The 15,927-nt window shown below is 46.5% G+C and overlaps 1 protein-coding gene across 6 annotated transcripts in view; it reads right to left on the minus strand.

Moving 5' to 3' along the window:
* TNRC6A (trinucleotide repeat containing adaptor 6A) overlaps positions 1-15,927 on the minus strand; it is a 163,525-nt gene that overhangs the window by 3,173 nt on the left and 144,425 nt on the right. For all 6 annotated transcript variants that reach the window (XM_029577637.1, XM_029577635.1, XM_029577634.1 and 3 more), the window contains 4 exons: positions 13,288-13,395; positions 12,929-13,153; positions 1,947-2,017; positions 1,671-1,810 (listed from right to left, as the gene is read on the minus strand). In XM_029577637.1, coding sequence (XP_029433497.1) covers positions 1,671-1,810; positions 1,947-2,017; positions 12,929-13,153; positions 13,288-13,395 — 544 coding nt within the window. The remainder of the gene's footprint in view (positions 1-1,670; positions 1,811-1,946; positions 2,018-12,928; positions 13,154-13,287; positions 13,396-15,927) is intronic.

The following is a 15,927-nucleotide window of genomic DNA, read 5'->3' on the forward strand; positions in this document are numbered from 1 at the left end:
GGGGCATAAATTGTGAATCGGTGTTTCACATGCTTTACTCTCTTCAAGAACCGGACCACTTCCGGGTGTGTCGCAAGAGGAGGGCCATCCCGATGATGAACTAGGCTCCAGGGGAGGGATGGCCCGGGGGGGGGGGGGGGGGGGGGCTGGAGGGTCCTCTGAGGGCGGGGAGGTGCGCCGGAAAGAGACCCGGAGGAGAATGAGGTCCGTCCAGGTCTGAATCCCCGGGAGGCAGCGCTGGAGCAGCAAGTAGTGGATCCAAGATGGCTGCCATTCCCACGTTGGACAGGAACGGGGCTGATCTCCTCAGAGCCTGGCGCGCATTTGCGCGTGAACCAGACCGCCCTCTAGGGCTCAAGGTGCCCTCCCCACCGGCACAGACCGACCCGGGAGAGCCACGATCCGGGCTCCCCGGAGGCGCTGCTTCACGTCAGTCGCGGCATTGGAGGCAAGTGAAGAAGGTCTTGGAACTCAGACCTCCGAAAATCTTCGATAGCAGGAACGAAATCAAAGTCCTGCGCTGCCTGACGAACTTTAACGACCCGTTCCGGTTTTTTTTCCCCCCCAAGTCAGAGGGATGTCGCGTATCTGAAGCTTAGGGGCCGCCCTGAGGAAACGACATCTCCGGGCAGCGGGTCGATATCGAGGGGGAGAGGTTGGACCACCAACGTCAACCCTAAAGGCAGCAAATGGCAGCCCTGTAAAAGGAAAGTTAACAAACTTACCCCCAAAATGATACAGCAATAAATACAAAAGATGACAAGTCTGCCCCTGAATGAAAGCTCTGCCTGCAGGCCTGCAGCAGGACAGCCCATAGAAAGTAGAGCAAAGCTACAATGAAAAGCCTTTGCCTTTCTTTCTTTTCTTTTTTTTTTTTTAAATAAGATCCATCCAAGTAAAAAGTGTTAACAAGAAAACAGGAGAAATAAATCAACAAAGACTATTTTCACAGAAAGAAAATGGGAGAACTGAAGGGGCAACCCGAATCTGCTGGAGTCAGAGAAATACTGAAGGTTTACAGAGTGCGTGCACCAGTCATGAGGGACCACCCTCTCAGTTTTTGCTCTGACTCCATCTGCTGGAAAGGGGACATAACCCACGGTCAGGACTGATCCTGGTACGTACAGGGAAAAAGCTGATGCACTGAAAAATAAATTGTGACTGTGTGCGCATGCAGAGCCCTCAGAGTTTTTTTTAATAAGCAACGAGCATTATCACCAACGTTTGCATCTCTGTTTTCACAAACAAGATGACAGTGTCACACTTCTTGATTAAACTCATATAGAAAGGGTGGGACCATGCCTCATGTTGCAGCACAGGGGAATCCAAGGTTGGATCCCTCATCTGTCAAAGCCAGTTAGGCAGGAGGACACGGTTAAATTGATGCTTTCATGCTCAGTATGGAAGGGAAGATAAGCTGCCACTAATGTGGCAGTCCCTGCTGGCAAGAACCAGCATTTAGTACATCTTGAATGTGGTTTTTCCTCCAGCCCTTGGACCGGGGAAAGCTGAAGTCGCAGGGCTTTCTGTCTGGTGAGAAAATGGAGAAAGACAGGAAAAAGAAAGAAACTCTCCGGGTAGATGAACCCCTGTAGAATGGTTTGAACGCCAGGACAGGCTCGAGAGGGCACATTACCAAACTGATCTCCTAAGAGCTTTGTACGACTCACATGTGCAGAGATTTCTGGGCCTTCACCACCTCCTCCTTGGAGCTGTAGCGGACCAGAGCATTCCCATGGGGGAGGTTCAGATGGAAGGTTATCAGCGGCCCATGCTGCATGCAGAGAGTCCGCAGGGTGGAGCCGTCGATCTACGCAAGGAGAGAGGGAGCTTCAACTGATGCTGCGTTTCAGGCATTCTTTGCAGATCAACAGTACAGCATTTAGTGCAGGGAGGAGAACTTCTTTAGCATTATTAGATGAGCTCTTGCAGCAAAATATTCTTACCTGAGGTGTAAGGTTTTTCAAAACCAGCCAATTGGTTATTCTCCCTGTGCAGCTCTCACCCCAACTGCAACCTGAAGGAGAATCAAAGGATAACATTAATAGTATAAGAACCCCAAAGCGCTGCCTGTTAAAGCTGAACACCACTGCTCGGCACATACAAAAGGTATCATGACGAATTGGTGGTTTTGTCTTTTAAGAAACATGTCCTTCATTTTCATCCAGCCACACGCATGGGTTATAACTACCGAACAGCACATGAAGACAGAGACTAACAGGTTGCTGATGTCACCCCTTATGCCAACAATTCCTGGAGTCTGTCTCTAGCAGATAAGGCAAGCAGCCCATGTTCTGAGTTGAATATTGGATGAGCAGCTCCTCAACTCCATCCCTCAGTTGAGCACAGCCCTCGACCAGGGGGCTTCCAGATTTTGGAACAGAGTTTCAGTGTGTAACAGTTAATCCTCCTCGCCTGCCTTCACTCCCATCCTTCTTGGTCTCCCTCTAAAAAAAAATAAAAAGCCTTCCTACCTCAGAGTTTCTAAAGTTTAAAAAAATAAGTAGATAAAATTAGGTAAGGAAGCTCAGAAGAGAGTATAGGAAAACTGGTTCTTACCTGCTAATTTTCATTCCAGATGCTTGGCTTTTTCTCCGCTACCAGCAGATGGAGACAGATGTACTAAAGTCAGTGAACCATAAACAACTTCCCCATTACCAAAAGAGCAGGGGAAAGGCAAATTCCCAAAGCTGAGCCTCTAGGACTAAAAAGGAGATTAAAAACTCCCAAACCAAAAACAACTTCTTACTATATAAATCCAGATTACAGCGGTCTTTCCAGAGGGCGAGGCTCTGGACTGACCTGTGGTTCTCAAGGAGGCAAAATTAGCAGATAAGAAACAATTTTCATTTCCTTATCATACCCCCAGATCAATTCAGACTCCTTGGAGATACCTAAGCAGGAACCTGTAATATCCACACGTAGCACACTCTCTCCAAAACTTGCCACTTCCGGTGCTTGGACTGAAAGTGTGAAGCCACTCAACAAATCTCCTGTGGGGAGACCAACTGACATTCTCCCAGGATACTGCTTGCACCCTAGTAAAATGGGCCCATAAGCACACTGGAATCGGACATCCCTTACAAAAATAAGCGGGCACAGTAGTCTCTTTTAGCCAATGTGCAATGGTTGCTTTGGAAACCTTGTTCCCTTTTACTCATGCCACCAAACAGGTGATATGATCTTCGAAAGCTGTTGGTGACCTTCAGATAGCGCAGCAGAACACAACGCACATCCAACAAATGAAGCTCCTTCAAATGTAATGACAAAGAATTCAACTCTTGAAAGCCAGAAGCTCCATCGTCTGACTTAGCGAAAAGAAGAAACCACCTTTAGTAAAAAGGAAGCAAGTAGCACATTTAAGACTAATCGGAGAAAATTCTTTTTCACTCAACGCACAATAAAGCTCTGGAATTTGTTGCCAGAGGTGTGGTTAGTGCAGTTAGTGTAGCTGGGTTCAAAAAAGGTTTGGATAAGTTCTTGGAGGAGAAGTCCATTAATGGCTATTAATCAATTTTACTTAGGGAATAGCCACTGCTATTAATTGCATCAGTAGCATGGGATCTTCTTAGTGTTTGGGTAATTGCCAGGTTCTTATGGCCTGGATTGGCCACTGTTGGAAACAGGATGCTGGGCTTGATGGACCCTTGGTCTGACCCAGCATGGCAATTTCTTATGTTCTTATGTTCTAACCATATGCAAAGATACACTGTTATCCAAAATCTGAAGAAAGTAGTTCCTACAAGATGCCTGAACGGAACGGAGGAATGGGCCGGCGCATTTTCATTGGGGAGCTTTGTTGGAGGTGAAACCGTGAGAGGTTCCATCACGCTGAGGCCGCCTACCACCAAAGGAATGTGCCCAGGCCTGAGACCTTGCAGACGTTTGCCGAGGAGCAAAGGAGGAGCCCCTACCCGTACGGAAACGTCGCTGACCCCGAAAACAACCTCGGAACGTGCCGAAGGGGCGAGACGGCCTGGGCTTGTCTTCAGGGAGCTTGTAAACCTTGTTGTTCCCTAAGGTTTTAATAAGTTGTTCCAGCTCGTTCCCAAACAGCAGCTTTCCCTTGAAAGGAAAAGATCCCAGCTGAGACTTAGAAGAGACATCAGCCGACCAGTTACGGAGCCACAGAAGCCTTCTTGCTGAAACCGCTGAAGACATAGTACGCACAGAGGTATGGAGAAGATCAGCGCTCAGCGGTGTGCCAGACACTTGGCAGGCTTCAAGCGCTCGGTGCCATAGTCCTGGTCCCCCTCCGGGAACAGGGATCCGGCCAGTGTTCCATCTACTTTGTTGTCCCCAAAAAGGACGGCTCCTTTTGACCGATCCTGGAACTCAAGAGAGTCAACAAGGCCCTCAAAGTTCCCCATTTTTGGATGGAGACCCTGAGGGCAGTCATAGTGACGGTTCGTACAGGGGAGTTCCTTGCCTCTCTCGACCTGACGGAGGCCTACCTTCATATCCCGGTCCACAAGGAACACCAGAGATTTCTTCGTCTCAACATCCTGGGATGACATTTTCAGTTTCGAGCACTCCTATTCGATCTCGCCACTGCGCCACGCACATTTACCAAGATCATGGAAGTAGTGGCGGCCTTCCTCCGGTGGGAGGGAGTCCTAGTCCACCCGTACCTGGACGACTGGCTCATTCGAGCAAAGTTGGAGGACCTGTGTGTGATAGTGGTCAACCGGGTCTTGTCGGTTCTCACCTCCCTCGGGCATTAAAAGTGGGAGTGACTGGACCACCAGTATCACCCCTTTAAGCCAGGCAAGTGGTCACCGGGAAGAGGGGTCCCAGGCTGAGTACTCAAGGGGAAAATTCCCCCTGGGACCCTGTGATCCGGCAAGAGCTCTTGCTCGCCCCATCCTATGGAATAAACTCCCTTCAGAAATTAGAACAGATCCATCCACCCAATCTTTCAAGAAAAATCTCAAAACATGGTTATTCCACAAAGCCTTTCCAACATCACACACGAACCAACCTGAAACCAAACCCTAACCATGCTCTCAAGGCAACCCCCTTCCCACCACCACAACAATAAACTTACCCCCTACTACACCAATGCTAACTGCTCTCATTATATTACTATTTATGCTGTCTATTTATGCTGTCTACTTACGCTGTCTATTTAACTATTTATACTATCCATTTATTTATGATACCCATCCCTATTACTACCTCTGTTACAAAATATACCTAATGCTACTCCGTTAACTACTATTTATGCAATATATTCCGTTTACCATACCATTATTATTTATGCTATCTTTTGGCACTGCTATACTTCAACTAGTTCTGTCTTTCTACCCATGTTGCAACTATAACTTCCTATGACATGTCTCTAATCTTCTACTTACCTGTCATAAATTATTTGTAAACCGATATGATATGTAAATCGAACACCGGTATATAAAAATAAATAAATAGACAAGAAGTTTGATTTCCTTCAAATTCTTTTTTTTTTTTACATATAGAAATTAATCAATACTTGCTTGATCCTGGAAACAATCAGAAGGAGAAAGAAAGCAAATGTTGCTTACCTGTAACAGGTGTTCTCACAGGACAGCAGGATGTTAGTCCTCACATATGGGTGACATCACAGAATGGAGCCCAATCACGGAAAACTTCTGTCAAAGTTTCCAGAACTTTGACTGGCACCTACTGGGCATGCCCAGCATGGCACCAACCCTGCAGCCAGCAGGGGTCCCCTTCAGTCTTATTTAAAAGCTACAGGCAGTGCCGAAAAATAAAATAATAAAACGTTACGAACCCAACTCCTCGGGGCGGCGGGCGGGTTTCGTGAGGACTAACATCCTGCTGTCCTGTGAGAACACCTGTTACAGGTAAGCAACATTTGCTTTCTCACAGGACAAGCAGGATGGGAGTCCTCACATATGGGTGAGTACAGAGCTGAGGATGTCCGAACATGCGTAATGTGTAAAGCAGACCGGTTGCCCAAGAGAAGGAGAATGCATCTCTGGGTTGAGAGTGTTTGCTGCGAATGAGAGAGCAGTAGTTCTCCACTTGCGGTTCTGTGGGGACGCAAAGAGGACTATCCGAGGATATCCCCATTGTTGGAAGATGGAGTTCACTACCGAGGGGTTGAGAGACCACTCATGCGGTTGAAAGACGTGACTCAGCTTGTCTGCCAACACATTGTCCACGCCCGGTAACCAGGTGGCCCTGAGGTACATCGAATGGGAGAGCTTCCTGCCAAATCTGTGCAGCTTCCCGACACAGAAGGAAGGAGCCTGTGCCTCCCTGTTTGTTGATGTACCACATTGCCACCTGGTTGTCCGTCTGAATCAGGATGACTTGATTTGAGAGGCAATCCTGAAAGGCCCTGAGAGCATATCTGATTGCTCGAAGTTCCAGGAAATTTATTTGGTGTTTGGCTTCCTCTGGAGACCAAGAGCCTTGTGTCTGCAGATTGGCTACATTGGCTCCCCACCCGAGGTTGGAAGCGTCGGTGGTGAGAATGATTTGAGGATTTGGAGCCTGGAAGGGCAATCCCTGGAGGAGATTGGTCTGAATTTTCCACCAGGCGAGAGACAGACGGAGTGAGTCGGTTATGCGGACAATGGCTGACAGAGGCTGAATAGCTTGAGTCCATTGAGACCTCAGAGTCCAGTGCATGAGTCTCATGGCCAAGCGGGCCATTGGTGTGACATGGACTGAGGACGCCATGTGTCTGAGGAGGACAAAAAATTGGCATGCAGTCGTGGAGTGCTGAGACTGCAGCTGGTGAGCAAGGGACGCAAGAGTCTGTGCTTGTTGTCGAGGCAGGAAAGCCTTTGCCTGTAAGGTGTCCAAGTCTGCCCCAATGAATGATAAGGTTTGAGATGGGACTAAGTAGGATTTGTCGTAATTGACGAGAAATCCTAGCGAAATTAGAGTGTGTAGGGTTAGATTGAGGGACGACAGAGCAGATTGTTGAGTGGGAGCCCTGATTAACCAATCGTCCAGGTAGGGGCAGACCTGAACACCTTGGGTTCTGAGGAAGGCTGCGACAACTACGAGGCATTTGGTAAAGACTCGTGGCGCAGACGCTAGGCCGAATGGGAGCACTCAATACTGATAGTGCTTAGGGCCTACTAGAAACCTCAGGTACTTGCGATGAGCTGGAGTTATCACAATGTGTATGCCATCATCGTCCTGGAGGTCCAGAAAGCAGAGCCAGTCTCTTCTTTGTAGAAGAGGTAGAAGCGAGCCCAAGGTGACCATCTTGAACTTTTCTCGTTAAAGGTACTTGTTGAGGGCCCGTAGGTCTAAAATAGGTCGGACACCTCCCGTTTTTTGGGGATTAGGAAGTACCGGGAATAGAACCCTAGGCCTTGCTGAGAGTATGGAACGGGTTCTATTGCTCTTGACTGGAGGAGGAGGGAAACCTCTTGTTCCAGAAGAATGGGGAGTCCGGTGGCAGGGCGAGAAATTTCAAATGGTAACCCTGAGCAATGATTGCCAATACCCATTGGTCGGATGTGATTGAATGCCACATGTTGTGGAAGTGGCACAATAGACCTCCCAGTGGTATGTGTGACAGAGGAATGTGGCTGCTGCTCTCTAAGTGGAAGTCAAAAACCTGAAGTAGGTCCTGGTTGAGGAGCTGCTTGTGGTTTTTGTTTACGGGCTTGATGAGACTGCGGTTTTTGATCACGTCTCGTGGCACAGGATCTGAAGGGCTGTTTTGAGAAGTCAGAAGGCATCAAAGAGAGCTGTCTTAGGGTCTCATGATGGTCTTAATTCTGCTACTGTCCGTTGAATCTGCTCGCCAAACAGATTATCTCCAACACAAGGCAGGTCGGATAACCGGTCTTGTACTTCCGGGCAAAGGTCAGAAGACTTGAGCCAGGCCCACTGCCTTGCTGAGATGGCAGCTGCAGACACTCTGGTAGAAGTGTCAAAAATGTCATAAGATGTTCTTATCTCATGCTTGCCTGCCTCAAAACCCTTGTTGACTAGGGTTTGTAATTGTTCTTGAAATTGTTGAGGCAGAGAGTCTGAGAAGTCCTATATCTGCTTAAAAATGACCCTGTTATATTGGGTCATATAAAGCTGATAGGCGGCAATTCGGGAGATGAGCATGGACCCTTGGAATACTCGGCAACCAATGTTGTCTAGGAACTTCTGTTCCTTTCGAGGAGCAACAGATGAGTGAGGCTTTGACCTCTTTGCCCTTTTTTGTGCAGACTCTACAACTACCGAGTGGTGATCAAGCTGAGATTTTTGAAAACCTGGGGCTGATTGTACCAGATAGGTAGTGTCAGCTTTCCTGTGTACTGGAGCAACTGATCCGGATGTTCCCAGTTCTTCTTGAGGAGATTGAGAAGGACCTGATGGATGGGTATAGATGTGATTACTTTGGGGGCATCCAGGAACTGGAGCAATTCCATCATCTGGTGCCTATCATCCTGTTCAGTCTGCAATTGGAAAGGGACCAATTCGGACATTTCCTTCACAAAGTTTATAAAGGAGAGGTCCTCTGGAGGAGAACGCTTCCTACTCTCAGTGGGTGAAGGTGGTGAAGGTAAATCATCGGTGTCTGATGAAGTATCATCACCCCAAGTGTCGTAAGGATCAGCACCTGCTCCTCTAGGAACTAGATGGGGACAGGGTGGTTGTAGACCTGAAGTTCCCGGTCTAGCTCCAAGGGAATCGGAGGAATTATCGAAGGTACCGATAATGGCATCGAAGCACCGGTGCAGGCATCAAGGGATGACTTGGTGGCGCCGATGGACGTATCGGCACTGATGGATGGGTCGGTGGCGAGGGACGTATTGACATCAATGGCTGAGGCAGAACTCCCGATGGAGGTATGAGGAATGGTGTTTCTCCTCCCGATGACGCAGTCAATGGGGAGGGCATCGGAGCCATCGGAGACCCGGGAACCATTGGAGGAAAAACGCCCATAAGCGCTTCCATCCTGGATAGCAGCGGTGCCAGCGCTGCCGGAATCGGGTCAATGATCGGTTCCACAGATGGTGCCGGTGGAACCTGAAGACGTTGCATCGCCTTGTCGATGGCCTCCTGAACCATCCGGTCCAGTTCTTCTCGGGGACCTGGAGCAATCAGCCCCGGCTCCGGAATAGAAGAAGGAGGCAGAGGCATAGCCAGAGGGACCACCGTTACAGGCAGAGTTGCGGCTCCCGATCCCCGATCGGGTGAGGGTTGCCACAGGGACTCGGTCACAGGAATGGTCAGTGCCTTTCCTGAATGGGGTCTCTTCGACAGCGGCTCGAACGATGGCGAGGTCGATTTCACTCCCTCGATCGTCCGAGTCTTATGGTGTCGATGGCGACGTTTCTCCCTGTGGTCCCCTCAATCCTGAGGGGGAGTGGAGGGTGTCGATGGCCGAGAAGTCGTCGATGGCGGTCTGTCACCGGTCGGTGGTCGATGCTGGCGCGAAGTTGACGGTGCCGGTTCCGATGACATCGATGCAATGGACGGAGTTGGAGTTTGAGCATGGAAGAGAAGTTCCATCTTCTCCAATCTGGCCTTGCGACCCTTTGGTGTCATTAAGGCACATTTGGTGCAGGTCAAGACATCGTGCTCGCGTCCTAGGCACATTACACAGACTTTATGGGAGTCTGTGATAGACATGATGCGGGTACAGTCCGGGCACCGATGAAACCCCGACGCCATGGCAAAAAATCGAGCCGCGGTACGGTCGACAGCCAGTAAGCTGCGAGGGCCAAACTCATAAGAAACATAAGAAAATGCCATACTGGGTCAGACCAAGGGTCCATCAAGCCCAGCATCCTGTTTCCAACAGTAGCCAATCCAGGCCATAAGAACCTGGCAAATACCCAAAAACTAAGTCTATTCCATGTTACCATTGCTAATGTCAGTGGCTATTCTCTAAGTGAACTTAATAGCAGGTAATGGACTTCTCCTCCAAGAACTTATCCAATCCTTTTTTAAACACAGCTATACTAACTGCACTGACCACATCCTCTGGTAACAAATTCCAGAGTTTAATTGTGCGTTGAGTAAAAAAGAACTTTCTCCGATTAGTTTTAAATGTGCCCCATGCTAACTTCATGGAGTGCCCCCTAGTCTTTCTACTATCCGAAAGAGTAAATAACCGATTCACATCTACCCGTTCTAGACCTCTCATAATTTTAAACACCTCTATCATATCCCCCCCTCAGTCGTCTCTTCTCCAAGCTGTAAAGTCCTAACTTCTTTAGTCTTTCCTCGTAGGGAAGTTGTTCCATTCCCCTTATCATTTTGGTAGCCCTTCTCTGTACCTTCTCCATCGCAATTATATCTTTTTTGAGATGCGGCGACCAGAATTGTACACAGTATTCAAGGTGCGGTCTCACCATGGAGCGATACAGAGGCATTATGACATTTTCCGTTTTATTCACCATTCCCTTTCTAATAATTCCCAACATTCTGTTTGCTTTTTTGACTGCCGCAGCACACTGAACCGACGATTTCAATGTGTTATCCACTATGACACCTAGATCTCTTTCTTGGGTTGTAGCACCTAATGTGGAACCAAACATTGTGTAATTATAGCATGGGTTATTTTTCCCTATATGCATCACCTTGCACTTATCCACATTAAATTTCATCTGCCATTTGGATGCCCAATTTTCCAGTCTCACAAGGTCTTCCTGCAATTTATCACAATCTGCTAGTGATTTAACTACTCTGAACAATTTTGTGTCATCTGCAAATTTGATTATCTCACTCGTCGTATTTCTTTCCAGATCATTTATAAATATATTGAAAAGAAAGGGTCCCAATACAGATCCCTGAGGCACTCCACTGTCCACTCCCTTCCACTGAGAAAATTGTCCATTTAATCCTACTCTGTTTCCTGTCTTTTAGCCAGTTTGTAATCCACGAAAGGACATCGCCACCTATCCCATGACTTTTTACTTTTCCTAGAAGCCTCTCATGAGGAACTTTGTCAAACGCCTTCTGAAAATCCAAGTAAACTATATCTACCGGTTCACCTTTATCCACATGTTTATTAACTCCTTCAAAAAAGTGAAGCAGATTTGTGAGGCAAGACTTGCCCTGGGTAAAGCCATGCTGACTTTGTTCCATTAAACCATGTCTTTCTATATGTTGTGTGATTTTGATGTTTAGAACACTTTCCACTATTTTTCCTGGCACTGAAGTCAGGCAAACCGGTCTGTAGTTTCCCGGATCACCCCTGTAGCCCTTTTTAAATATTGGGGTTACATTTGCTATCCTCCAGTCTTCAGGTACAATGGATGATTTTAATGATAAGTTACAAATTTTTACTAATAGGTCTGAAATATCATTTTTTAGTTCCTTCAGAACTCTGGGGTGTATACCATCCGGTCCAGGTGATTTACTACTCTTCAGTTTGTCAATCAGGCCTACCACATCTTCTAGGTTCACCGTGATTTGATTCAGTCCATCTGAATCATTACCCATGAAAACCTTCTCCATTACGGGTTCCTCCCCAACATCCTCTTCAGTAAACACCGAAGCAAAGAAATCATTTAATCTTTCCGCGATGGCCTCATCTTCTCTAAGTGCCCCTTTAACGGTCGACGGTAATCGACGGAAAAACAGGTAAAAACTTACCGGAGTACCGCGGACTGAGAAAAGTCAGAGGGGGGACCCCTGTGGGGCAATTAACCTTTAGTAATTCCGTGAGGAAAATTCCTGTCAGGAATCTCTTCAGAGCTCCTTTACCTAGAGGCTACTGCTGTGCGGAAAAAAGAAGACTGAAGGGGGACCCCTGCTGGCTGCAGGGTTAGTGCCATGCTGGGCATGCCCAGTAGGGGCCACTCAAAGGTCTGGAAACTTTGACAGAAGTTTTCTGTGATTGGGCTCCATCCTGTGATGTCACCCATATGTGAGGACTACCATCCTGCTTGTCCTGTGAGAAAGAAATCAACACAGTGTGGAAAACAGAGAAAGCTAGGGAACCACAGGTTCAACTGCCTGCCTCAGCTGGGAGACAGAGAAATACTGAAGAGACGCAGGGTGAGCACTGTCCTGATACAGGATACCTTTTCAGTTTTTCTCTGTCTCCCTCTGCTGGACAGGAGGCTCAACCACTGTCTGGATTGCTCTGGGTACATTCAGGAAACTGGAAGCTCCCCGGTCCACTAGCTGTGCTCAACAGAGGAAGGTAGTACAAAGCTTTCACCTGAGGAGCTGCCCATCCAAATTTTTATCTTCTTCACCCAGCCTAGCAGGGTGTCAGCTCATTGTACAGAATGCAAGCCTACCAGCTTCTGAAGACAAAGAATATTAGCAGGCTGAGGTCAGCAAGCTTGTTAGTCTGTGCCTCAATCTGCTGGTTGGAGGAATAAACCATGCATCTGGACTGGTCTGGCTGTGTGAGAAGAAATAAGAATTTATCACAAATCAACCAAAATATTTAGATTCTAGATTACAATGTATAATCATTTTAGCACTATTTATTGATTTTACATTACTTAAATTGCAGTTAATTGTATTTTATCTTGAGTCTACATAGAGAAGGCATGGAATAAATAAAACAAACATCATCCTCCCACAGTATATCATAGAACCTGGCTACATTTCCACATCACCCAAGCCAGCAGAGACTCTGCAAAGAGCACAGATCAATGAATACACTTCCTTTATGTTGGCCACAGAAAGTGCAAGGCTTCTACACTGTCTGTCCTCAAACATACCTATCTTGTCCAACTGTACTCCAACACAGCTACACCTTTTACCCTCTACTGTGCCTGCTACATTAATGAATGTGCCCATATCTATGAACATCTGAAGACAGTAAGAACATTGAAAACATGGACAAAATGAATCCCTTTAACAGAAAAATGAGATGGGATGAATATTTTCATGATTGCTTTTCACTAGCAAATTCTACCAGGAAAGAAACTCCCATGCACTGCTGGGATGTTTTGGGTGATTAGCCCCTTCAATGGCCAAAATGCAAACTTACCTGGGGTGTACCTGCTTTCAGAGCCTCCCCACCCCCCGCCAAGGCGGAGAGAGCTACTATCCCAATTGGGTAGCAGTGATTTCTGTGCACTCAGCCCAGGGGGAGGGCGGCATGGAGCAGTGCTGCTTTTAGGCGTCAGGGGGACTTTCCACAGCTCATGAGCCAGAGAAGTGTTGGTCATGGACCCGGGAGACCATGCAGGCTTAGGATCACTATTTCTGGCTCCTGTAAGACAAAATGTATGTTAGGAAGAAGGTCTTTGGTTTCCGATGGGAGCTTACAAATTTGGCAGTAGCCAATCTAAAGCAGCCTTTGTGTACACGATTCAAGTAACATACTGGAATGAGCACCGGGCCTACCTGACGTGCTTTGTGCTGTACTGCTGAAGGAGACACTGTAGTTGGAGGCACGGATGGAAGGCCAGGCACTAGTTGAAGGCAGCGTGGTGTTCAAAGACAATGATGACCCTGTGGAAAGAGAAAGTTGTGATTGGCTGCTCCCATGCAATGAGTAATATTTTAAAGCAAATATTCCAACCCAAAAAACTTATTGCAACTTCATTATACAATAATGAAACAGAGCACATCCTGATTTTGTCTCCAGATTGTAGCCATGTCCCAGACAGAACTAGCACCTTAAAAAGCTCCAGTCATTTCTTTTTAAGAGAGACCACAGAAGGGACCATCAAAAATGACAGAGAAAAAACAATATAGATGTGCATACATACCGCCCCCCCTCTCCCCTGCAACACTTTTCCTCAGTGGCTAGAAGAATGCACATGGGTACACAGTGCGTATACTTTCCCCAGGACATAGATAAACATGATCAATTTACATTACTATCTGCCAAGAAGAAGTTTATTTCTAACAAGATCAGGTCAGCTGACTGTAGACAAAAGTAACTGTTTAAAATTGTTGCTTGGAAAGCAAATCAGTTCTCACTGAGCACGCCTGTTAATCTGAACCTGGATCAGTCCAGACACCTGGGTTTTGCCCCCCCTCCAGCAGATGAAGACAGAGAAGTTTTTTCAAACAACCCTGGCATATATACCAAGGTTCAAAATGAACCACAAAAAACCTTCTAGTATAAGGCTTCAAAAATCCTCCTTGTTAATTCTATAACTCAAAACACTGCTCCAAAAAGGAGGAATTATATTTTACCCTTGCTAACACACAAATATTTTTTTTGGGAAATTGTATCAGAATGATTGTGCCTTCACAGTCGCCTGGCTCTTGCCCTTACAGGGCTACAACCAGTATCGTGTATATGGCACACAAAGTCACCTCATTTACTCTTTCCCAGTTTCTTATTTTAAAAACCCCATCACGTGATTCACTATTAAAAACCTACCTCTCGTGCAACATTTAAATTTTACCCACACCTAAATGCTCTCCTTTGTGCACAAATGGATAGCCATCCTTAACAAGTGTTCCCTGGACATTATGTTGTTGAATGTGGAGACTACCAGCAAATTGGCTACCACCGTCAAATCCACATGTGATGAGATAAAAACATCACTGCAGACCACTGAAAATCTGGAGGACTATGACAAAAAACTCCATGAGTTCAACCAAACTATTGATAAATTTCGAGCAGAGGCTCGCCAATCTAAGATTTTGAAATATAATCGGGATGAAAAGGACGACGCAGCAGGCATTATATATCCGTGGCAACACAAATCTAATCCGAAACCCAGAAGAGTGGCGTTCGCTGGTTCCGATGAATCTTCCTCTGGATCTGATGAGGACACACCTACCACTTCCAACACTAACACTTTTGATTCTAGATTTAATAATTTTAGATCCTCCAACAGGAGAGATAACCGCTGTTTTTTTTCGGAACCATACCAATACATGGTCAGTCACGGGAGGACGCCCGCAGACCTGCTCACAAAGCGCACTGAATCCACCGTCATAAATTTATCATCTCTACAGCTCACACAATCCCAAATCAGTGTACTGGAAAAGGGACTATCTTTTGTCCCGTTTTATTCCTACGATGCATTTCAGACCAGACGTGACCTACACAGTTTTTTTTAGGAAACTTCAGATAAAACTGTTTTTTTCTAACCATCCCCCGACGACGGATGTCTCCATTGTATTTCCTAAATCCACATGGATACCTCCTGGCCCGATTGACCCCCACATTAAGACTTTTATGGATTTGGTCTTATTTGATTTAGCAAACACTGAATCCATCTCCGATCAACCTCGATTCAATTTGTCCAAAGATCAACATTTTGCCTTAAATGAATTGAAGAACATGGCATCTGTGGTGATAAAACAGGCCGATAAGGGAGGAGTGGTTGTCCTAATGGATAAATCCATGTACATTGAGATAAGGTGCACATGCACGTTTCTGATATCAATAATTATCTATTATTACCTGATGACCCTGGCCCCTCCCTTTCACTCAAAATTGAAGAAATGGTGGAAGATGCCTTCGTTGTTGGTTTTTTAACCAATAAGGAGAAGACTTTTTTGATCAACTCCACTTACAGAACACCAACTTTGTATATGCTCCCCAAGATCCACAAGAATATTATGGACCCACCCTGCAGACCCATAGTCAGCACCATTAGATCCCTCCTGGAACCTCTTTCAGTCTTCGTGGACAAGTTTCTTCAGCCACTCATCCCCTCGATGACTTCGTATGTTAGGTACACTAAATCCATGCTCAGTATTTTATCTTCTATACAAATTTCCACTGATTGCATTATGGTCACCTTGGACATTCATGCCCTATACACCAGTATCCCACAAGAACAATCTCTTTTGATTTTGGAACAGAGTTTGGATATGAGACCACGTCCCCAGTGTATTCCTACTTCCTTTTTGTCAGCTTTGGCAGATTTAGCATTGCGTGAGAACTACTTTTTGTTTAATGGACAATTTTACAAGCAGGTCCATGGGACCGCCATGGGTGCCACCATGGCCCCTAGCCTGGCGAATTTGTTTATGGCCAATTTTGAAGAGACTCATCTATATCCATCTACTAAT

Source organism: Rhinatrema bivittatum, chromosome 14, assembly GCF_901001135.1.
Source record: "Rhinatrema bivittatum chromosome 14, aRhiBiv1.1, whole genome shotgun sequence".
Classification (NCBI taxonomy): domain Eukaryota; kingdom Metazoa; phylum Chordata; class Amphibia; order Gymnophiona; family Rhinatrematidae; genus Rhinatrema; species Rhinatrema bivittatum.